General features: G+C 31.0%; 2 protein-coding genes across 2 annotated transcripts in view; one reads left to right on the forward strand and one right to left on the reverse strand.

Moving 5' to 3' along the window:
- Positions 1-16,397, reverse strand: part of LOC115887499 (FK506-binding protein 15-like) — a 64,722-nt gene extending 48,325 nt beyond the window's left edge. Inside the window, exons 1-5 of the mRNA XM_030906958.1 lie at positions 15,866-16,397; positions 15,661-15,769; positions 8,457-8,597; positions 2,100-2,174; positions 429-545 (exon numbers count right to left, since the gene is read on the reverse strand). Coding sequence (XP_030762818.1) covers positions 429-545; positions 2,100-2,174; positions 8,457-8,597; positions 15,661-15,769; positions 15,866-16,209 — 786 coding nt within the window. The 5' untranslated portion in view covers positions 16,210-16,397. The remainder of the gene's footprint in view (positions 1-428; positions 546-2,099; positions 2,175-8,456; positions 8,598-15,660; positions 15,770-15,865) is intronic.
- LOC115887498 (1-phosphatidylinositol 3-phosphate 5-kinase) overlaps positions 1-24,814 on the forward strand; it is a 112,281-nt gene that overhangs the window by 71,914 nt on the left and 15,553 nt on the right. Inside the window, exons 2-11 of the mRNA XM_030906957.1 lie at positions 16,865-17,146; positions 17,198-17,393; positions 17,447-17,699; positions 17,755-17,958; positions 18,011-18,222; positions 18,278-18,499; positions 18,552-18,740; positions 18,794-19,029; positions 21,502-21,769; positions 22,247-22,497. Of these exons, the coding sequence (XP_030762817.1) occupies positions 16,865-17,146; positions 17,198-17,393; positions 17,447-17,699; positions 17,755-17,958; positions 18,011-18,222; positions 18,278-18,499; positions 18,552-18,740; positions 18,794-19,029; positions 21,502-21,769; positions 22,247-22,497 (2,313 nt within the window). The remainder of the gene's footprint in view (positions 1-16,864; positions 17,147-17,197; positions 17,394-17,446; positions 17,700-17,754; positions 17,959-18,010; positions 18,223-18,277; positions 18,500-18,551; positions 18,741-18,793; positions 19,030-21,501; positions 21,770-22,246; positions 22,498-24,814) is intronic.

Below are 24,814 nucleotides of genomic sequence, written 5' to 3' on the forward strand. Positions count from 1 at the left end.
TAAATAAAAATGGCGTCAAAATGACATTACAACGAGTTTTGCTATATCTATAGCTAAAGCTCTTGAGGGTAATTGTTTTTTTGAAGTCTCTATTAAACGCTATAGTGGAGTTTAAAAAAATATTAATTCATATAGTCTGACCAAAAATAGAATTATGACACTGGCAGTTGTCTGTCATTCTAACTTTGTGAATGTAGCTATAGATACTATATTATAAATAAAATAGATATTAATTAATACGTCAGAGGTTAAAATATTAATTTTAAAAAAAATAAAGAAAAAAAAATAATTTTTTCTTTTTTTTGTTCAGTTTTAATAAAAAATAAAAAAAATATGATTAATAAAAGTTTGTCATTCCAATTCTGAAGATAAGAGAAAAGAGACACTTAAAAAAATATATTGTAGACTCAATAGTATACTTATCTTACCTCTCTCTCTAAGCTTTCTTTTTCATTCTTCATCCTGGTCAAATGGTGAACCACCTCCTGCCTTGCTCTTTCTAATTTCCGTCTATTACACTCTGATTCTCTTGCCTGTCCCTGTAACTGAAGTAAAACAATATATTTAAAATCATTTTCTTGAAACTATGTATGTACAGGGTGGGTCAAATTTGACGCTTTTAAATGGAAACACCCTTTTCTATAGGAGATAGACAAAAACTAATATCGGTGTCTGGAGCTCAATTTTTGTCAAAAACATGATGGTGAAAACCGCATATATCTGTTACCGTTTCGGAGTTACGGGGTGTTTTTCAAAAATATGCATTTTTAACAAATCGCTGTAACTTTTTTGCTATGGAAAATTTTGTATTTTTATGGAAACATTTCCAAAGCACCTTTTTACGTAGAATTTAATGGTTTAAGTATAATTTTTTTAAAATTAATAATTTAAGAATTATCAACAGAAAATTTGATTTTTTATATGGGACACCCTGTATATTTTTAATTTATTGAAAAGAATTTAAAATTACCTTTCCAAAAATATAACACACTTGATATTTTGCTCGATTCTTCTTCGAGATATAGAGTATATAAAAATTCGCCCGCTTTAAATAAGTAGGCTTTGAACGGCACCGGCTGTAATGCAAAAAAATTCTAGCTGTGAGCATCAATTAAAACGAAAATAATATTTGCTATGAGAGATGCAGAATTTTATAACAATTTAAAATATATTTCACCAACATCATCACATTTAAACTATATCTAATAACAATAAAAATAAATAGCAAACCAAGACATGAGATTTTGCTACAGGTGTTCGACATATCAACCGTCTTCTGTTATGGACAAACGGGGCAGTTTTTGAACAATTTTCGCGGAATTCATTAACTTAGTAGGGTGAAAGATACCCTCTAATAACTGCTAAGTATTTCTAATTCTTGTCTAGATTATACGGAAGAATAAGGAACCTTTATTCTTCGGCAAATATATCCATAGGATTAGACACTGAGACCATGGGCACTCATGAGAAGTCAGGCAGCCTCGACGGCTAACGGCTGGGATCTTAGTTAGCTATTCAATTATTCTTTAAATTGGCTGCAAAAATTTGCTGATAACTTCAGTGTTCAGTCGTGCTAGAAAAATATGTTTTCGAGTTCCATTAACGGCATATCATCAATAAGGGGTCCAAAGCCTACTAGTTAAAAGTGTGCTATATTTTTGGGAAGGTAATTTTAAATTATTTTCAGTTAATTAAAAATATAGAGGGTGTCCCAAATAAAAAATCAATTTTTCTGTTAATAACTCTTAAATTATTAATTTTAAAAAAATTATACTTAAACCATTAAATTCTACGTAAAAAGGTGCTTTGGAAATGTTTTCATAGAAATACCAAATTTTCCATAGCAAAAAAGTTACAGCGATTTGTTAAAAATGCACATTTTTGAAAAACACCCCGTAACTCCGAAACAGATATAACTTGGTAACAGATATTGATGTGCGGTTTTCACCATCATGTTTTTGATGAAAATTGAGCTCCAGACACCGATATTAGTTTTCGTCTATATCCTATAGAAAAGGGTATTTCCATTTAAAAGCGTCGAATTTGACCCACCCTGTACTAGTAAAATTAATTAACTATTTATTATATTTAATACTCACCAGTCTCAAAGTTCTATCTCGTTCTATCTCAATAAGGTTCTTTTTTTGTAGAAGCTTCTCTTTTTCAGCTCTAATCTGAAAAAAAATAACGAAACTTTTATATAAAGGGATATTTGATATTTGTCACACATTATGGATTAGCGTATACAGGGTGGTCCGAACTGTATTCCGGAAACTTCGGCAGCATATTCTGCAGATAAAAATAAGTAAAAAAGTTTATATAAATGTACGTCCGAAAATGCTTAGTTTTGGAGATACAGGATGTAGAAGTGTCAGTTTTATTCCGATTTTTTCCAAATAATTTATGAAGGAACGTCAATATTTGAATGAAAATTGGTGGCTGGGAGTTTTTTGACATGAGAAATTTCATTTTGATGTCAATATGACTACTATTTGTAGGGGGCGCCACCTACGTGTGTTTAACTAATACATGTCATGACTGAGTAGATAGTTTTTTGGCTGAAATAATAAATTTGGAAATTTTTAATGTTTTTAAATTAATAATAAAATGAACAGTTTCTGCAGAATTTTTGGTAAAAAAACATTTTAAATTTATTATTTTAGTTTAATAACTATTAGTCAACACGTTTAATTTATGTCAATGATGACAGGTATTGATAATTTCGATTCCAAATATCTCGAGAACCATTACTCGTAGTGATTTTTACCAAGAGACCTTTTTTACGTAAAAAACGTCGTAAATGTATATTTTTTTACTCAGTAGTTTTATACAGGTACGGACGAAAAGTTATTACCCTTCAAACCAGTTAAAAAACATGTAGGTGGCGCCCTCTACAAGTAGGAGTCATATTAATATGAAAATCAAATTTCTCATGTCAAAAAACTTCCAGGCACGAATTTTCATCCAGATATTGACGTTATTTTAGAAATTATTTGGAAAAAATGGAAATAAAAATGAAACTTCTACACCCGGTATCTCCGAAACTAAGCATTTTAGGACATACATTTATAGAAACTTTTTTACTTATTTTTATCTGCAGAATATGCTGCCGAAGTTACTAGAATAAAATTCGGACCACGCTGTATAGTCTGTCCAACGTCTCGGGAAACATTTCGACAGACCAAAAAATGACAGAAAATGCCTGTGAATTAAGATGACATACACAACTGTCACTGTCAGGGACGCTCCTGTTGGACAGACTATACTAACACTCATTTTATTTGTTACTTCATCATTATTTCGGTTATTTTTGGATAATTTAAATTATAAAAGTAGTCAAAGTGCATAGTAAGCTGTTCTTTGGGTTTTTGCTAGGAATATGTTTATGAATAATTAATATCCAAAATAATAGATAGTGCTATCAATCGTAACGCCCTGCCCTGTAATTTGGATTATAATATCTATGGAGGTTATAGATTTGTTTTTATGTTTTATTTGTTTACGTATTCGGTATTCTTCACCAATAAAGAAGTAATGAATAAATACATTTTTACTTGCATAGCAATAATTGTATTTATTTTTTAATATAATAAATTTGAAAAAGAATTGAATAATTCAATAAATATTTATGATCTTACTTATGGACACATTAATAATTATATAGCTTTTGTTGTTTACCTTGAGCACTTTTATTAGTTTTTTTTATTTGACTGTAATTACTAATTTTGTGGGCCAAAAATAGGGCATTCTACTCATCAAAATGACTTGCTAATATAAACTGTAGTTTTTTGAACTCTTGATAATAATTAACTATTTATAATAAAAATTTAACTACTCAAAATAAATTTAAATATTCCGAGAGTCATACATATCAGTAAGTCGGAAAAGGAACTACACTTAGTAGAAAAAAAAACCTTGATCAAAAAAAAATATTAAATTTTGTCAGTAACTTTATCTTAAAATATTAAGTTTTGTCAAACATAACATAAAATACAGGGTGATCCGAACTGTGTTCCGGAAACTTCGGCAGCATATTCTGCAGATAAAAATAAGTAAATAAGTTCGTATAAATTATGTCCTAAATTGCTTAGTTTCGGAGGTACAGGGTGTAGAAGTTTCATTTTTATTTCGATTTTTTCCAAATAATTTCTAAAGTAACGTCAATGTTTGGATGAAAATTGGTGTCTGGGCGTTTTTTGACGTGAGAAATTTGATTTTGAGGTCAATATGTCTCTTACTTCTAGAGGGCGCCACATACATATTTTTTAACTGGTTTGAAAAGTAATAACTTTTCGTCCGTACCTGTATAAAACTACTGAGTAGAAAAATATACATTTACGACATTTTTCACGTAAAAAAGGTCTCTTGGTAAAAATCGCTACGAGTAATGGTTCTCGAGATAGTTGAAATCGAAACTATCAATACCTGTCTTCATTGACATAAATTAAACATGTTGACTAAATAGTTTTTAGACTGAAATCATAAATTTGAAATGTTTTTTTGCCAAAAGTTCAACAGAAACTGTTTTATCATCATTTTTCCGAAGAAAAATTTATAATTCGTTTAAAAAATAAAAACTTGCCAAAGATATCATTTCAGTCAAATAATTATCTACTCAACATGTTTATTTTTAGTCAATAATGACATATATTGACATTTACCATTCTAAATAAATTGAGAAAGGTTGCTCGTAGGGATATGTATATATCACGGAAATGTATATTTTTTCATTCAGTAGTTTTATACAGGTACGGACGAAAAGTTATTACTCTTCAAAGCAGTTAAAACACATATAAGGGACGCCCCCTACAAATAGGAGTCATATCGACATCAAAATCAAATTTCTCTTGTCAAAAAACTCCCAAACACCAATTTTCATCTAAATATTGACGTTACTTCAGAAATTACTTGAAAAAAATCGAAATAAAAATGAAACTTCTACACCCTGTATCTCCGAAACTAGGCATTTTAGGACATACGTTTATACAAAATTTTTTATTTATTTTTATCTACAGAATATGCTGCCAAAGTTTCCGGAATACAGTTCGGACCACCCTGTATAACAAATATCAAAGAACAATATACTAAATTTAAACTTCAGTAATTGCTAATAAACATTATAGGAACTTCAAAACAGAAAAGAAGTAAGACAATAGGAAATAGCATCACATCTTATTTAGAAGAGTTTTTTGCAAAGGACTTTCGCACGTAACAAAAAATGATTTTTAGTTATTGTTACCTGAGTGGAAGTAAAAGCAAGAATTGAAATGGCACGTAAAATATTCAATAAATGGATTACCACGCCCACTAATAGAAACCTGTCACTGAAAACCCGATTACGAACACTACGTTGTGCCCTATGGTCCACTCTTCTTTACGGATGCAAGACATGGACGCTAAAAGTCGATAATATAAATAGGCCTTTGCAATGTGGTGCTACCGGAGAACCACCATCAAGGCCAGAAAGGTTAGCTACTTCGGACACATAATGCGTGGCACCAAATGTTATATTCCTCGTTTGATCGTTTAAGGAAAAGTCGAAGATAGAAGATAGGTAGGTCGAAAGAAACTGTCATGGCTCAGAAATATACGGAACTGGACCGGTCTGGGGGTGGAGAGGATGTTTCATGCAAGCATGCAACAGATTATGAGCATATTATGCAGCAAAAGATAGAGAACTCTTCAACGAAATATAGTCATGGAGATCGCCAACGCAAAAGACAGGCACGGCACCGGGAGAAGAAGTTACCCGAGTTGATTCCCGATAGAACAGGGAATTAATTTTGAGTAATATAATTATTAATGGAGCCTTGGTTAGAATTACACCAAAAGAAAATAAAAAATGCATTCTCTACAATTCCCATCATTGTAAAAATAATAAAAAATCTCTCATACATTTATTCATTTGAAACCAGTTTGACTCACTTCAAGAAGTTATAATTCTATATACGTGTCCGTGGAATTTCTGCTTAAGTTGCGCTAATATTCATCGAAGTATGAATAATAACAAGATATATCAATTTAAATGCAAAGAGGCACGTACACGCATCGCAATGGCATTAGCCTTCTTTATTTTAATTTTAGTAATCTCATTTGCATACGGTACTAATTAGGTACCTACTGTTTCGAAATAATTCGAAAAATGTGGGTGACTTATAGCCCAATAACTTTATTATCCAATTCGATACAAGAATGAAAAAGAATTGTGTGCGCACTATGTTCGCATATTTGAAGTGAAACTTCTTGTATTTGTATTTTGTATTTGACTAAGAGTGGGTCCCAGGTGGGAATCTCCAGTGCAGCCGCAAGGGCCTATTGTGGCTCAGTTTCTACAAGTTCTTTATTAGAAATGAGCATTAAAGTTCACCCTCAAGACCCAGCCTTTTAACATAGGCCATTATGTCCGAGGGTGATATGTCTTCTAGGTCTGATAGGTCTAGCGTGGGTTTGCCAAACATCTCAAACCTGGTCCTACCCCCAGCGGGGCAGATACACATAACGTGCTTCATTGTTTCGTATCTTCCATACAGAGTCGGCATTCGGCGTCTTCCACCAGTCCCATCCTCTGTAGGTGTGATCTCAGCCGGCAGTGGCCCGTGTATACTGCAGTAAGCGTATGCGTTCCGTTCCTACCAGCCTTTAGGAGTTCATGTATTCTACGTATGGATGGCCCGGCTAGGATTGTCTTGGCATGTTCCATTCCGGAACTGTCATACCAGTCCCGAAACGTCGTACCCCTAACCAATTCACAGAGCCTGTCTCTTGCGAGATTTTTAGGAACGCTAAGTGTTGGTTCTGGGCCCACGAATGGCGAGAGAATCAGCAGGTTCATTTCCCTCTAGGCCGATACGTCCCGGTATCCATATTAGCGACACTTTGTTCCTATCTCCTAATATATTGAGTAGTTTCTTACAATGAAGAATCGTCATAGACGTGCTTTTCTTTGCCTCAAGTGCTTTCAACGCGGCTTGACTATCCGAAAATATGCTTATTGTTTTCCCGGTGTATTGCTGTTCTACCAGCAGTTGCACACAGGTTTCAATAGCATTAGCTCAGCTTGGAAAATTGTGGTGTGTTTGGTTTGGTTTGGAATGATGGTAGATCTCAGTCTTTAGACTGCTGCAGTAAATTCCTGCGCCAGATCGTTTTTCGATCCGTCCGTGTACCAACACATTTCCGCATGCATGTTTCTCGGCTTATCCCATTCCTCCCTATTCGGACACAGGACGTTGTAGGTGCGCGTCAAGAGTTGGATTGGTGGTTTGAGATCCGAGACCATTCCCAGAATCTCATCCGATTGTAGTTCGTCTACTAGTCGTTTTCGAGTAAAAATATATACGAATGAAACTTCTTACTAACTGCTATTAAATTTGGTGGTTTTTGGTAAGGATTTGAAGGATATATATTTTTTATGAATGCTTTTTATACAACAAACAACTTTTTTAACAAACTTCAAAAAAATTAGAGTTATCCCAATTTTTTATTTAATGTCCTATCCTAAATGGCTACATCTTTGTAACTCTGCCCGATATTGACAATATTAACATTTCTACGGCGGGTATCGTTTTTCCACATCGGTCACCGATATATTTTATTTTGTAAACTTTGCCGATGCCCCTATTTTCCTAAAATGTCCCTAAAAAATCGGCCACTTAGATCAAAGAATTTTTTTTCGAAATACTCATGACTGTCTTAAGTCGAGAATAAAATTAGTACCATCTCATGTTCAAAGTGCAAAGTACTTATTGCAGAACAAAATGTCGGTAGAAATGTGGAATGAACTAGAAGATAAATTAAGGAAGACGGAAATTATCTTGATCAACATTCAGCTGTATCAAAAAAGGGATAAAACAGCCTTGACTCCAGCTTATCTTTTGACATTGATTATTTATTCCTCGGGAATAAAAATATAACCTGACATCAGAAGAAACTAGAAACTAGTCCTGCACTAAAGTTTGCAAATGAAATATATTCAAATACCGGATTTCTGGCACTTCACAATTTCAAAATAAATCCCTGCCATTTAGAAGTGTAATGGATTCACACGAAATAACTTTAAAAATCGGTCCAACATTTTAATAGGTGAATAAATATTAGGGATATGTGTTATATGTTATAACTTTTAGAATTATTTGTCGATCTATTAAAGTATTTAAACGTTACAACAGCAAGTGTAACTTTGTACTTATTTGATGAATAGATATAGGGTATATTTGATATAAGAATACTTTTTTAGGACTTTACAAGGAAAAGTTTTTATTATTTTTACAGTTATCTTTCGATTTATCATAATTTTTTTATAGAAATTGATTTTTTTATTTAAATCCATGATTAAAATATAAAAAAAAACAGTTGATTTAAATCATTGCACCCTGTTTTCAATCCACTATTTTTTGTTAAAAAAAAATCCAAAACTACTGGACTAGTCAATAATTCGAAAAATCTGAGTGACTTACCTTATCGCACTGTTCCTCTAAGTAAACAACGCGCTCTAAATGTAAAAATACTTCGTCTTCTTTTTCCCGAATCAAGCATTCGTTGGATTCCAGTCTTCTGGCGAGCTCATCCCGTTGCTGGATCAGATCGTCTCTTTCAGTCTGGAAAAGAAATTAAAAAAAAATAAAATAAACTGTATAAAAATTCCTATATAGGTTTTTCGCCACTGCAAGAAAATCTACAAAACAATAAACATAGGAATTTTTTGGAGAGATGAATCCGCCACATAGGTATAGACATTTCTTATAAACTGTATAGCTCGTTTCTGGTAACTTTTCCCACTATGGTAATAGCTTACTATAAATTTCAATATTATTAAAAATAACTGTAAATATAAAGATTCATCAGGTGGGACACCCTGTATATTCTATTATCTACAATTATCACAGGGCAATACCATCTTAATACTACATATCAGTATAGAGAGTCAATTATTAATCCTTTAATTACTTTATTTTAGGTCGTTTTAAGTCTTACTTTCATATGATGGTTGGAAAAAATACTGAACAAGAAATTATATTTTGATAGAGTAATAAAGTGCTAGATTAATTACAAATTTATAGAAATAACTAACTATACAAGGTGTCCTAGAAATAACTGCAAGTATTTTAACTCGTAGTATAGTTCAACCCCAGAAACACGCCTATAAGTTTTTTCGCAAAAAAATTGAAAATTCGGAATTTTTCGAACAAAATTTTGGATTTTTTTTAGTTTTTAGATAAAAAAACATAATTTCTTGATAATATGGCTACATACGCAGTAGATTAAATTTACAAGAAAGAAAATCCATAAAAGATATAGTGGTTCTCAAAATTTGAACAACAAATCATTTTTTTGGAAATTTTCAAAGTAAAATAACTCCGTTATTTTGGACTTATTTAAAAAAAGGTAAAGAGAAAATATGTTTATTTTATCGAGATCTACCACTCCTTAAAATACTTGCACTTATTTCTGGGACACCCTGTATTTATCTGAGACAAAAATTATTTTGAAATTTAAACCTTATTTAAGCTCGACTTTAAAGTTAACATTTTTTACTAGCATACCTTGCAGTCGAACATTGTTCTTTTTAGAACCACTTTTAGTGCGAAGTGGTACAAGATAGCTTAATAGCCGTTGCAAAAAACTCATCGCAACCTTGTTAGAATATTTTGAATGGGAAAGCGGTAGTAGTGGTCCTTTATTTCCCTTAAGTGCTGTTAAGGAGGTGAGTTTTGTTGAAGTAAATAATAATTGTTTATACAGGGTGTTTCAAAAGACATGTGCCATCTCTCGTGGGGAGATTCCTCACGAAAAAATAAGATTTATTTTTCATATCAACGTAGGTCCGATTCTGCTTTGTTTCGTAGCTACAGGGTGTTAAAATCCTAATAATCTTTCTCCATTTATTATAACTTTCTTCCAAGTACTTTTAGTGATTTGAATGAAATTTTAAGGGGAAAAATTACTATAAGTGCTACATATTTTAATGCTAAAAAAGTGTCGATAAATTCATCAGGAACAAAAAAAAAACATGTGCGCAACTGACTTTTCCTTTTGATATCAAAATGCTGTAGTCGTTTAATGTTAATTAAAAGTTATCTCTTGATATTTGTCGAATTCGGTCTCCTTGATAAACACAATTTTAGTAATCACAATTAATAAAATTAAAATAAAAATAAAATTAATAAATTATATATTTTATCTAATTTATTATTAAATATTATTACTATTAATTATTATTATTATTAGAGTCCAGTCTAACAACAATTTCAAATAAAAAAATAGTGGTATTTAAGATAATTACAAAAAAAAACATTATTTTGCTAAAAAGAGAAAAAGATTCGGTGGCGTACATGCTTTTTTTAGAAAAATATTCCAGTGATAACTGATAACGATAACCCATACGCACATCCCTGGTGAATATGTCGACATTTTTTAGCATTAAACTATGTTACATTTATAGTAACTTTTACCCTTGTTTATATATTCTTAAAGTTATGCAACCGACTAGACAAAATGTGCTGCCAACTGGAGGACAAATCGTGAACCTTTCGGGGCGGAGTCAAAAATATCGATTATTTTCGTTATTTTCCTCAGAGTAATGTAATAATATAGCCCGGGTTTCTACGAACTTTAATAGTGATCAGCTAATTAAGAAATCTAAACGAAACTTTTATTTTATTGTAAATTGTGGATTATTTTTGTCTATTATTTTAGGAATTCTAAACCGTATTAACAAAGAAATTATTATTTCGATATGTTGGTACATTATTTATAATTTATGATAATGCTAATTGCTGTTAATTAATATTTAAAAAAAAAGTTACATACCTATTTTAATTTGATTTAATGCAGGTTTATAAAAGAATCATCTAAATTGAGTGCTTTACGAATTTTACGATATTTTTTTTTTGAAAACATAAACTTTTTATATTTTTGATGCCTACTAATTGGCATGGTATTATTGGTATGGGAATTAGCCAAGAAACAAAAGAATTGACTATAACTTGTAATTTTTCGAAAAAAACATATTATACCTATATCGCTGAAAAGCTTAAAGAATGGCGCTTTTTATGAAGTCATAGCCAACTAGGGTTTCCATTAAAAAAAAAACATGTTTGTGTCATATGTCAAAAATGACAGGCTTTAGAAAAAAAAACAGAAAACACAAACTCATTAGGTATGTGATTATCTACAACTTTTATCTGAAAACTTTTTGTATAAAATACCGTATGATCGAATAAAAACGGCGTTAGCGATGGCTATGAAATGACGATCGATGATATTTCACATATAATTTTACATATAAAATGACAACGATCTTCATTTCATAGCCATCGTTGAAGCCGTTTTTATTCGATCATACAGTAGATTATAATGGAATTAGAGACGAGTTTTAAAATAGCCAAAATTTGTTTTTTTCGAAATATCTAGTAAGCCTTGAAATTCTCCGAAAAATCCGAAAGGCGCATATTTATGACCCACAAAACTCAATTCTTTCCCCATTTAACCGACTCTCTATCTCCAGTAGTTTCCGAGATACCCATAGAGAACATCGTAGGAAACTCACCCTGTATAGTATTTAGAAACTAACTATTATTATTATTTGACTAGATTAATTTGATTAATAAGACTCGATTAATTTAATTTAAAATAAATTTGATCAGCTTTTGTTTTCGTATATTCTACTACCAGAAAACCAAAATTATATGATAACGCACTTTTCAACGAAGTTGAAGGAAGATAATATATACCTATCTATCACAATACTTAATAGAATTACTACAATTAGAAGAAAAACAAAAAGAAAAAATACCCAAATACGTTCACCTACTACTCATCTACAAAATAAACGAATATAATCTCTTATCAAAACACTACACAACTACTTCTTGTATTTTACACTGAAAAAATTATCAAACTTACTAATTAATGTAACAAAAAGAAAAAATAACCAAATTATCCCTTTACCTAGTATTTAACTACAAAATAATAAATTATAAAAACACTACTAAACTATTTCTGGTATTCTACACTAAACATTATAATTAAACTTAATAAAATTAATCTAATTTTACACTACAACCACTACAACTACAAAGAAATAAGAACATTGTTTAAAACAGAACTTCGATACGTGCGTCCAGTATAATAGATCAAGCGGACAAAGAATATAAAATACTTTAAAAATGTGCATTCAGAAAGAAAAAATATTTCGAAAATTATCTAAACAAACATTTTTTTTCTTATCAGTGAAAAGCATCGGCCTCGTCGGCCTTGTGGAATCTGTCAGGTATTTACAATGGTCGAATTGTATAATTACCAGCTTTTATAGGATATCTAATAGATAAAAAGTATCTGGTCGATTAGTAACCAATTGGCACAGTCCGAAAATTATCGATTTTTATTTTCTCTGTTTTTATTGGTCGCTTCAAAATTCAGAGTAACAAAAAATATTTTTCTGTAGTAAAAGACAGTGAAATACGCCCCGCCATCTGGTGCTTTACATCCATAAACGTCTTAGGTTGAGCTACTTTAAAAATTCATATACAAGGCTTTTACATAGGCTAGACAGGAAATTTCTTGCTACGGAGCTTACAGAATCCCACTGCTGATAGGCCTAAAGTTATTTTGGAATAGTGTGTCACCCTGTAAACATATTGTTATGTACCTACTTATAAATTAATTCTGAATAATAATTATTTATTCCTCTATACAAATACAATATACCTAATTATAATTTACGTAGGTTGGAAATAACAAAAAAAATGGCATTAGGCAAATTTGTGATTTTTTGTGATACACATAATTAGAGATGAGCAGAAAATCGCAAACTGCGATTTAATCGCAGCGATTGTAAATTCGCAATCGCAACCTGTGATTCCTTTCCATAACAAACTGCGACTTGCGATTGAAACATATATCTGCCGATTTTGGATTTTTAGGCAATCAATATTACACCAGTTGCGATTTCCAATCGCAGTGGGCACGCGAACGAAAATCACAGCATTGCGATTTTCGTTTGCACCGGCGGCGGTGCATCGACACGGCACTGAGAAGCCGAACGATGAGCTGGGAACTTGCTGGGAACGAAAATCGCAATATTGCGATTCTCCGGCACATCGGCTGGCGGCTGGCGGCGGCGCGTCATCAACACGGCAGTGGGCAGGCGAACGAGGAGCTGAACGAAAATCGCAGCTCATCCCAGCATTGCGATTGCGATTTTCGTTGGCACCGGCGGCGCGGCATCGGGAGTGGGCACGCCAACGAAGAGCGGCGATTGTGATTTTCGTTCGCAGCTCCCAACACATCGGCCTAGACTAGATCGCAAAATCACATTCGCCATCAGGGCCCCGTTATTTTTATGAAGCGTTGGAAAATAGGCTTATATATGTTTATATACCGCATAATATATATGTATAATTTTTTAGTTTTAAATTTTGATAATAGTTTTAGATTTATAATATAATTATGGATTTAGAAGGTTAAAAATTCTTGTTTTCGGTTATGACTAATTATAGTTACAGTTGCTCCCAGGTAATGATTCAGATAAAATAATTCATTCAAGGACAGTTTTGGATTCAAATTATAAAAAATGATCTATTTTTATCCTTTATTTACTAGAAGATATAGAGCACGAAAAAGAAACAGCCCTTTCTCTTTATTATATTTTGTTATATGTATATATATTATTATAAACATTTTTATAACAATCCATAATATAATATAATTTTCTGAATATACTAACAGTTGTGGATCGGCTGCTATGTTAATTTAAATACATCCTTTACAATCAGTTTTTTCATTTTAGAGAAATTTCAAATATAATAAAATGTGATATTGTCTTTTTATTTATCTAAAAGTTCGAAAGTTTGCACTTGCACTGGACGGGCCGCATCAAAGCCGTCGGCGTCGGCTTCTTTTGAGTTACATATAAAGAAAATGTTTTTAAGAGAAAAAAAGATAAAATAAACAGTTTTTTTCTCGTTATTTGAATTAAGGTTGGCGGCAACCTTTTTTATAATAAATTTTTCGTTAGTATACGTACAGACTGTCTAAAAGCACATTCGAATATTTTGAACATTTTATGTATTTTTTCCCTTTTAAATTTATTTGGTCTATTCTAATCAAAAATGTTTAAAAAAGGAAACTAAGTTATTTGTGGTTTGGTTTGGTTTGATTTTTTTTTGGTAATTGATGAAAATTTTAAGTGCAATATGTGTGCAGAGCAAAAATATCATAAAAAAACACTTTAAAAGGCATATGGCATCGAAACACCCAACAGTTTCTTTGTAAGATTTTATTAAAAAAAAAATTATTCCCCTATTTATTCTGTTTTTTCTCAAAAATTTTGGGATTGAGCTTCCCAGTTTACAGCGTACCAATTTAAAAATATCAAAATCGCAATCGCAGGTTACAGTCGCAGCGATTTACAAATCACAATCGCAGTTTCAACTGCGATTGGAAAATCGCAGTTTTGCTCATCTCTACACATAATATTAGATATTGGATTATATTATTATGCATTAAAAAATAAAAATATGGTTTTGAAATACATCATAATTTTTTATTTAATCATACAGTATTCCAGGTAGTATTATTAACACAGTATGATCGAAAAAAAACGGCGCCAGCGATGGCTATGAAATGAAGATCGCTATCATTTTATATATTTAAAATTATATGGCGGCTGTCATCGAACGTCATTTCCAAGCCAACTGGACACCGATTTTATTCTTCGTATACCACATTAAATTACGAAATGACACATCTCAATTGGGTGTAAATAAAAACAATTTTTATATTTCTCGAGGTTTTTCTTATCATTTAACACCTGAAAAACGTGTCTGAGGGATGGCTAATAACACTTATTAACAATAAAAATTTACAACCCACGAGTTTCTAATATAATAAACTTGTTTACTCTTCAATAAATTGAAAAAATTCCAGATCTTTTCCGAAAACCGTTTAAATAGGGAAGTCATAAAACCAAACAAACTACCTGTTATTAAAGTAATTAAATAGAAAGTACCTTTTCTGCTTCGAAAAAAGCACTGACAATGACATTCATTTTTATTTGAGAAAGACCCAGACCTAAATAAAAACTATATTGTATGCAAATATAGAACAAAAATCATTGAAACTTTCCCACAGACGAGACGGTCACAGCCAGAAATAAAAAATTAGGATATTGTTTAGGGAAACATCCTTGTCATTGTATTGTTTGTTTACAAAACATCAGCTAAATTTATGTGATGGGATTGAATAACACAAATTCTTTTTTCAGGAATATGTAAGTGCACAGACCACATTTTTCTTATTTTCATTTTGGAAAACTGCCAAATGAAGGTATATTTTTGAATCATTTTTAAAGATAATATGAGAATGGTCATTATTCACATGATTTTACGACAAGTTACACAACTTAGACCATTTTTGAAAAATAGTCAGTGTCAAGGCCATTCAAATCAAAATAAAACAATGACCTAAGTGTAAATAATGCTAAATATTTTTTGAATATGTCTGTTCTAAAAACTTAATTTATCTAGCCTTAAGTATAGCAGCTATAATAGTGCAAAACAGGTATTTCGTAACTTTAGATTATCTTATCTTAATAAAAATTATAAAATTAACACCTGATAACTATTGTAAAATAAAAATATTGTGATTATACTTAATTACCTTAACTTCGTGATATTTCTCCTCCAGGTAATATGCGATATTTCGAGCCTCTTCATATTTCTGAGACAAATGAAGGTATTTGTCGTAGTGTTTTTTGAATAAAACAAATCTAAATAGAAAAAAAAAACATTTAGAATTTGTTTATAAACTAATTAAGTTACTTTTAGTCTCTTAATATTTAAAAATATTCTTGTAATGAACTTACCGATAAAAATCATTCTCACTGACAATGTCCCTAATGCTGTCTTCTGGATCCACTCTATCATACACCGAACTTCGTTTATTCCGGTACGTTTTTGGTAAAATCACGTCGGATTTGTCCAAAAAGTCCTCCTGAGTGGGCGACATGCATCCAGAATCTAATAAATTCTCCGAATGACCATGCTGTATCTCTTCAGCTATGGGAATGTCAGCAGAATTTTGCAACACTAATTCGTCACTTTTACTCGAACTTAGGTCACTGTAAAAGTCCGTATTTTTGCTGGCTCTGTAGGTTTCCAGAAAAGCTCGCGGAAACGTATCACCACGGGGCACTATTAAATCGGTCATATTTTGCACTTTTTCACCAAAAACTACACGCACAATAAAATGTTCTAGGCGAAATAAAGAACCGTTGTCGCATTCTCTTGGAATTAACACTGTTACAAAAGAATCCGAGCCAGAATCATAAATAATAAAATAACATTATAAAACTCGTCACAAACTCAAAATAAAACCACCTCACTCGACATTCGTGACATGACTGAAAAATGACAGGTCAACAAATGAAATGAATCCTTGGAGACCATAGACTTAGAATAAAATATTCTAAGTCTATGTTGGAGACGCATTAGTTACGAAATACGTTACACTCGTCGTACCTGTAAAAAGAAAAAACGTTTGCCTCTAGTATGTCTTGGATTATTTTTACGATTTTTATCTAGAAGTTTTTAAAAATAAAATTCTATAAAGTTATGTATATAACAGATTAATTTAAATTAAAAATACCATTCTTTTAGACCAAAAAATTGATACAACATATGTCCGTGAAGTAAGATAGAAAATATGACCTCTTTTTCTAAAATAATCTAACCTAGAATATTTGACAGAAAACTTCTGCGATTGTTTTGTTTTATGAAGTCTTGTATTGTTTGTGATTTTGTGAATAATTTAATTTTATTTCTTGGCAGTATGATTTAGAATCAAAATGAGTAAAAATTTACAGACCCCTACAAAATTAACAGAGTTTGCTCCGTTACAACAGGAGGAAAAACCCCAAACTGTGGGACAGTTTATATCAAAATTTTTTAAAATAACAAAATCAGAAGAGACTTCCGCGCCTGAGAATAATTGTGCTATTCAGGAAACTGTACCAACATGGGCGAAAGAAACGAGCGATTCTTCAGAATCTCCTGTTCCAAATATTTACCCAGTAGATGTAAACGAAGGTCGAAGTCTACAGAATGTTCTCAAAAGGATAAGCAATTTAGTAGCTCTTAGGACAAATGTAATGTGTAGTTTATATCTTTTTTCCACAGCTAATGATAGTAATTTATAGAATTTACAAGATTATGCAGATACAGATTTGAAACAGTATTGGATGCCAGATTCCGTAAGTAAAGAATGCTATGAGTGTTCAGAGAAGTTTACTACATTTAGAAGAAAGCATCACTGTAGAGTATGTGGGCAAATATTTTGTTCTCAATGTTGCAATCAGAATCAACAGATTCCAGGAAAAATATTTGGTTGTACAGGTACTATTTTAATGTACATAATTTACTTGTTTTTTAAAATACTTTGAATTTAGGTGATTTAAGAGTATGCACGTACTGTTGCAAAGTTGTACTTTCTTACCTCCAATCCTCGAATTTTGGAGTCAATCTTACTGCTGATTTAAAAGCTTTACAAGAGAGTTTACAAAATAAATTTGGTGTCTCTCCAAGCGGTTCTTTTTCATATGATACATCACAGAAATCTAACTTAAATACTTCAGAAAGTTCTGAGCAATTGAGGAGAAAAATATCTGTCGGGTATCAAGAGGAGAAATTTGCTTCTGGAAGGTAAGTTCCTCTTCCAGGAAAGAGAAAGTCTCTAATATAATTATATATGTTTCAGTTCAGTTTCATATTTGACTAACGAAGAAAAGTGTAAAGCACTTCAAAATTCTGTTTCTTTACGTAATTTGTTTGATGAAATATGCAAACCGGTCACTGGTGTGAGCTTTTCTCCATATAAGTTTCGCTTAAGGACATTTCAAGATTGTTTCTTGGGCTCTGAGTTGGTCGATTGGTTAATTTTTCAACAGAAGGCTAAAACAAGGTAAGGATAACATAAATGTTAGGTAGTAAATAGTTAATTGTTCTTTTATTAGGATTCAAGCAGCAGCTTTATGTCAAGCTTTATTGGAAGGTGGCTATATTGAATCATTCTCAGAGCCAAGTATTTTTACAGATGGTTATGTTAGATATAAAAAAGGAAATCTGTTTTCTCCAAGTCCTGTACAAATAAGTCCAAATTTTGAAGTCCCGATCCAGGATGAACCCAGCTGGGTTCAGCAAATATCACATGAATCAAGCAATACAGGTAGAAATTTTCTATAATATCTCTTAAATTCTATATATTTTATCCTATTATTTAGATTCAGAAAATGAGCAAATATCTCCATCACTGCCAGGGTTATCTAGTTCTAGTTCATACATGCTCAACTTAAATGTAGAGGCCAGTACGGTATATCTGTCAAGGCCTACAGATTTATCTTATGATATTCAGAACCAAGATGTAGAAAATGTTCAGCAGTGTGAGCATGAAGAAACTACTGTTATTAGACCATCAGAACAGAGAGAGCTTGCTCCAGAATCAGGTAAATTTTTAATGTTCGAAGTATAAAAAATGTTTTAAAATTATTATTTAAGGATGGTTCAATGTACCAACACTTAGAGAGGAGAATGGTGAAAAGGAAGCTTATGAATTATTGTCTGAAACTTACGAACAACATGAACAAACACTTCTAAAACAATTATTGTCTTCAAGAAGTCTACCTCATTCTTGGGAAAGTGTTCTATTACCATTAATTCAGGATATTGTTAGTGTTGTGAGACCCGGTAAGACAAATTAATAATTCAAATTATTTTTAACTACTTAGTTCTTTTTTTAGATAAAAATCATGATGCAATAGAATTAGATATAAGAAACTATGTTCAAATCAAAAAGCTTCCCGGAGGCAACAAAAACGATACTTGTTTGGTGAATGGTATTGTATGTTCTAAAAATGTGGCACATAAGGAAATGTGTACAGATATTGAAAATCCTAAGATATTATTACTCGAGTGTTCAATAGTGTATCAGAGGACTGAAGGAAGACTAATGTCTTTGGAGCCAGTTATGATGCAGGTATTATAGTTTGTAAAAAAATGTATGAAGAAATATTAGGGAATTAGAACAATAAGTCAGATATTAGCTAAGGATATAATATTAATACATTTATTATTGAAAAATGTAACAAAGATTTAGATACATTTATGATTATTTATAATTTTTAAATTATTTATGTATGAGATAAAAATCCCTTTTAAAAGTAGGCATTTTGTCCCGCAGGTGCGCATTCACCAATTTGTAAAATAAATACCGTAAATTTTGAAAGTCTTAAAATTACATAGTTTTAATATTCATTGTTTAGAAATTTTACTATCATAGATTTAAAAATCATTTATTTTTTATAAAAATTTTTATTTATTCGTCAGATTCTATAAAAAAAACATATTTTAATTATGCTAATTAATAAAATGTGAAAAAGTAAATAGTACATTAGTTGTGTCAATTTAAAAGTAAAGTAGGTTAGGTATATTTAATATTTACAATATAGACTGGACAGGATGGATTGTAACAATTTTAAAATTATTCTCTAATTTTTAAATATTGTAAGTTTATGTAAATAATTTTGTTGATATTTTATAGAGAATAATTTGTTATTATAATAAGACACATACACAGTAATTATTAAACATACACAAAAATTATTATTACGATATCGACAGTATTTATTTTTATATTTGTATTCATTATTTAAAGGATGTAAATTAACATTTTTCAAAAGTAGGCATTTTGTCCCATATGTGCGCATTCACCATTTTGAAATATACGGGTTAATATGGGGTTAATGCAACGGAGACTGGGTGGTTGGAGTTCATAAGCGGCTACAAATTTCAAAAAATGTTGTTTTAAAACAATTTGTAGCTAAATACGGCATGCCTTAAAGCCATTATATAGGGTGGCCCACAAAATTTATGATAAACTAACTTATCGTTATCAATTTCTTCATAAAAGTCTTCTGATTTTTTTGCAACTTCACTCTGATACAAAAAAAAAACGCAACGGAGAATTTTTTGGTCAAATTTAAAGCACAGTTTAAAGTGTTATATTTTTGTTATTTTTAGCCTTATTTACATGAATTTTTTAGTAAGTTGTGTATAAATTATATCAACTTTAAGTAATTCGTAAACTAAGTTTCTTATTTGGCAATTTTTTTTTTCAACTTTGCAAACTTTAGTATTTGGCATATTATACAGGGTTAATCGAGGGGTTGTTTTTTACTCTAACTTTAAAATACCCTGTGCAATAGTTTCGTTTGTAAATTTTCCTAAAATATAATTTTGGGGTCGGAACCATGACTCCTGAGAATTTTATTTTTTGATTCATGTCAATAAATGGCTTTGGTTAATTTTTAAGAGCGAAATGAACTGATCAGGATCAATTTGCAATTTTTTCATTATTTTACATTACTTTTTGATGTAATTTTTTAATATAACGAGATGGTTTCATATTACGCTGCATTGGATACTCTATATTAAATTTAAAAAAAAAAACGTTAAATACTAATGATACAATCCCGGTTTTAATAAACATTAATAACGATAACACAACCAACGATATTAAAGAAAATATCTGAAATAATCAAGTATACAAACAGAATTTTGTTTTTTTTAAGTACAAAAGTACTTTGTATTGCCGCCCTTGCTGATATAACTGCCTGTATATGCTCGTTCATACTGTCATTGAGGCTGCATATATCATATTGCGTCATGTTTTTCCATTCTTTTTAATGACCAAGCGAAGTTCATTTAATGAAGCCTGTACCGCTTCGCGACCTCTAACCCTCCTGTCAAGCATTTCCCAATCGTCGAATGATGGGCAGTTCATAGTAGTATATGGTGCACAATAATCACCAAAGCCGCTTTGTCATATTAAAAATAACTTCAAATAGAAATGATAATTGAAAAAATTGTAAATTGTTGGTGGCAAGTTCATTTCGCTCTTAAAATTAACAAAGGCTTGTATGGACATGATCCAAAAAACTAAATGCTCAGGAGACATGGTTCTCACCGTAAAATTATATTTTACGAAAATTTACACACACAATTATTGCACAGCGTGTTTTCAAGTTAAGGTAAAAAATCAACCTTTCGATTAACCCTGTATAATATGCCAAATACTAAAGTTTATAAAAAAACTGAGTTTATGAATTAAAGCTGACATAATTATATACAACTTTGCTAAAAAAATTATGAAAATAGGGCTAAAAATAACAAAAATATAACACTTTAAAATTTGACCAAAAATTTCTTCGTTAATACTTAAAGTTTCACGAGATATATCACCGCTCGTCGTGCGTCGTCGGATGCAAATAAGAATAAAGAAAACAAAAAACAAAGAATTAACCATTGCAAAACCCGGTTTTACCCTGAATACTAATGAATAATTTTATATAAAATTAAATTCGTTGTAATCAAGGATTTGCTACTTTTTAAGGAAATTGATTGGTACACATGATTATTCTAATGGATAAAATTATTATCTATTTTATAGGAGCACGAATATCTTCGCCATGTAGCTTGCCGTATAGTCTCTCTTCGTCCAGACGTTGTTCTAGTACATAAAAACGTTTCCAGGCTGGCTCAAGACATGCTAAGGAAAAATAACATCACTTTAGTGTACAACGTCAAACATACTATACTCGAGAGATTATCCAGATGCACACAAGCTGATGTCATCACTTCAGTGGATGCTCACATTGGACGCCCCAAACTTGGAACCTGTAAGCGGTTCTACTTGAAGAAATATAATGTTGGAAACGGTGGGTAAAGTTATAGTTTTTTGAATAATATATTAAATAATTTGTGAGAAGCTATAGTCTGTCCAGTTAGAGAATTTTATTGAACATATAATAGCACAGCATAATTATCTAGTGGCCAGCTGGGGCTCCTGTAATAGTGCGTCGATGTGCTGTGCGAGAGGTACCAGGTTTGATCCCAAGCCACTACGGTCGTTTTATTTACATAACACAGCGACCAGCGAGTCAGTGCTTAGGAGAGGTGAAAGTTCTTTACTTTTATGCCTATGCGTTAAAATTATGTTTTTATATTGTCAATCACGTCGCAAAAATTAATACTTTTGTGATGTTTGAAAAAAATGACATATTTTACCTCGCGTATAACGGTCAAACGTACAGTTTCGCAACAAGATGTATGTATCATTTTTGCTCCTAATAAAACAATATAATATTTATAATTTGATTTGTTAAATAAAATATATAAAATTTTGTACTATATAGGTACACAAAAAACGCTGATGTTCTTCGAAGGCCTACCATGTCCTTGGTTGGGCGCCACTGTCTTATTAAGGTGCCCATCGAAAATAGAACTGTCCAAAGTGAAAAAAATAGCGTCATTCCTTTTATTTGCCTGTTATAACTGGCGACTGGAAAAGTCATTCCTGATGGACGAATTTGCCCTACCTCCTAATTCGAAAATCGAATTCTTGGACGATAGCCTGGAAAGTTCACCACAGTTTCCAAAGCCAAAAGTAAGTTTTCATATATTTTTTCACAAAATATTTAACGAAGCTTCTGTGACTTTCTTCATCTTAAAACATATCGGTAAACCATACATTTTTTAAATTGAAAATTGATTGTATTGTCATCATCATCAGCATCATCATTTTCAAGTTTATTCTCTCTATTAGCGATGGGAACTATCGAATGAATTAGACTATCGAATGGTTAATGAATGAATGATTTCAACTATCGAATGGTTTTATTCGAATAAAATCATTCATTCATTTGTAAACTAAAGCATATGTGACAACCTCGCCGTGCGACTAAATGGTTATCGTTGAGCCACGACTATCGAATGCTTTTGATAAATGAAATTTAGTATTCGTTTGGATTTTGTATGCGTCAGTGCATTATTGGTTCTTCCAAATTTTTATAACTTCGCCGTATAAATACTGTGCTATTTTTGCGTTTATTAAAATAGTTAAAATACTAAAATAGTAGTTATTTTTTAATTTTATTTATTGACGATTGTGTGCATGTGCAGGTGGTCAAAATTTTTCAGATAATTTGTGTGGTTTTCCGTAGTCCGATCTTTCAATTATTTCATTTTATATGGTATATGGTCTATTTTTTAATGGGAAATTTTGAGAAGTAGCAATTTTTAAGAGAGATGAGATGAACTTACAATTAATTTTAAAAATACATATTTGTATTTTAGATGTTTTAATAATACCTATGAATTAGTTGGAACTTAATAATTATATTTAAGTAATGTGGTTAAATAAATGGTTATCGAACTCAAACTATGGGGTGAGAAAATTAAAATGAAAATTTTACACGTGCCAATTTAAAAAAAAAGTTAACGATGTTTGTATTTTGTTTATGCTAATTCTCTTACATGTAGTTTTTATGAAGAAATATTTCATTTATTTTTTAAAGTAAATGCCAGTAAAAGTAAATATAATTTTTAAATAGTAATATAAAGCACCTAATATAAATAATTTTGATTTCTAATTTTTTATTTATATTTTCCTTCCATTACACCGCTTGCTTAGAAAATTAATAAATGTTTATATTTCATGATTTTAAAATTTGTTGTTAATATAACAAATTAGTTCTGTAATTATTATTATTTGATAAACCAACGTTGCCAAAAAAATTAGAGACTATATTATTTTTAAATAGGATCTAATATAAATAATTTTGACATCTAATTTGTTGTTTATATTTTGCTACTACTTAAAAAAATATTTATATTAAATGATTTTAAATTTTGTTGTCAATAGGTATAACAAATTATTACTGTTATTATTATTTATTAAACCAGTCTTTGCTTAAAAATATTAAAAATAATTTTCCTACATCCAAAATAACAAGTATTATTGCAGTGTAACAACAGAATATTAATAAAAAAATGCAGAATATATAGACATATTATCCCTAACTAACTAAAGCCAAACAATAATATTCTTTGCTAATATCAACTAATACAAAAATATGGCAACAGCGCCCTTCATAATGTATTTTCTGTGTAAATACTAGCACCTCAATAAAAAAATAATGTGTCCTTATCTATATATGACTCCGCAAAAATCAAAGATGCCGGCTTCTTTCATAGCATTGCCACCGACCGCTTTCTCGGAAAAAACCTACGTCGCCGGGCGACAACTAAAATTCAGTTAATATTTTATTATAATCGATCCTGACGAATAAATGAATTTCATAAATGAATGAATTTTATAAATGAATGAATTTTATAAATGAATGAATTTTATAAATGAATGAATTTTATAAATGAATGAATTTTATAAATGAATGCATTTTATAAATGAATGAATTTTATAAATGAATGGTTTTTGCTGCCGAATTACTAGAATACAATATTTCAAGGCAGATGACGGATCTATTCGATAATTTTTATTCGAATAGTTTTCAACGAATGTTTTCTTACTAACTATCGAATTATTCGAATGAATTGCAACTATCGAATGTTTCGATAGTATTCATTCGATAGTTCCCACTACTACTCTCTATATTTCCAAATTATAGTGTAGCCTCCCTCGCATATTCTCTTTGTAGTTGGGCCCATTGTTGCCTACTGTTGGCTAAGCCGGCCCAAGATATCTTTGTTAATTTCCTAATATCTCGTAATTCTCTTAATTCCTCTTGGGTATCATGCTGTAATTTTTGTGGTTTATCTATTCTCCGTTCTTCTTGCCAGGTGTCCTGTCAATTGCCATTTGAGGAATTTTATTCAGTGGATGACATCTATTACCTGCCTCTTTTGTCCACTCTATTCTTTTACGGACTCTCTTGGTTATTCCCAGCATATTATGTAGCATATAA

Source organism: Sitophilus oryzae, unplaced genomic scaffold, assembly GCF_002938485.1.
Source record: "Sitophilus oryzae breed Bouriz unplaced genomic scaffold, Soryzae_2.0 scaffold_576_pilon_pilon, whole genome shotgun sequence".
Classification (NCBI taxonomy): domain Eukaryota; kingdom Metazoa; phylum Arthropoda; class Insecta; order Coleoptera; family Curculionidae; genus Sitophilus; species Sitophilus oryzae.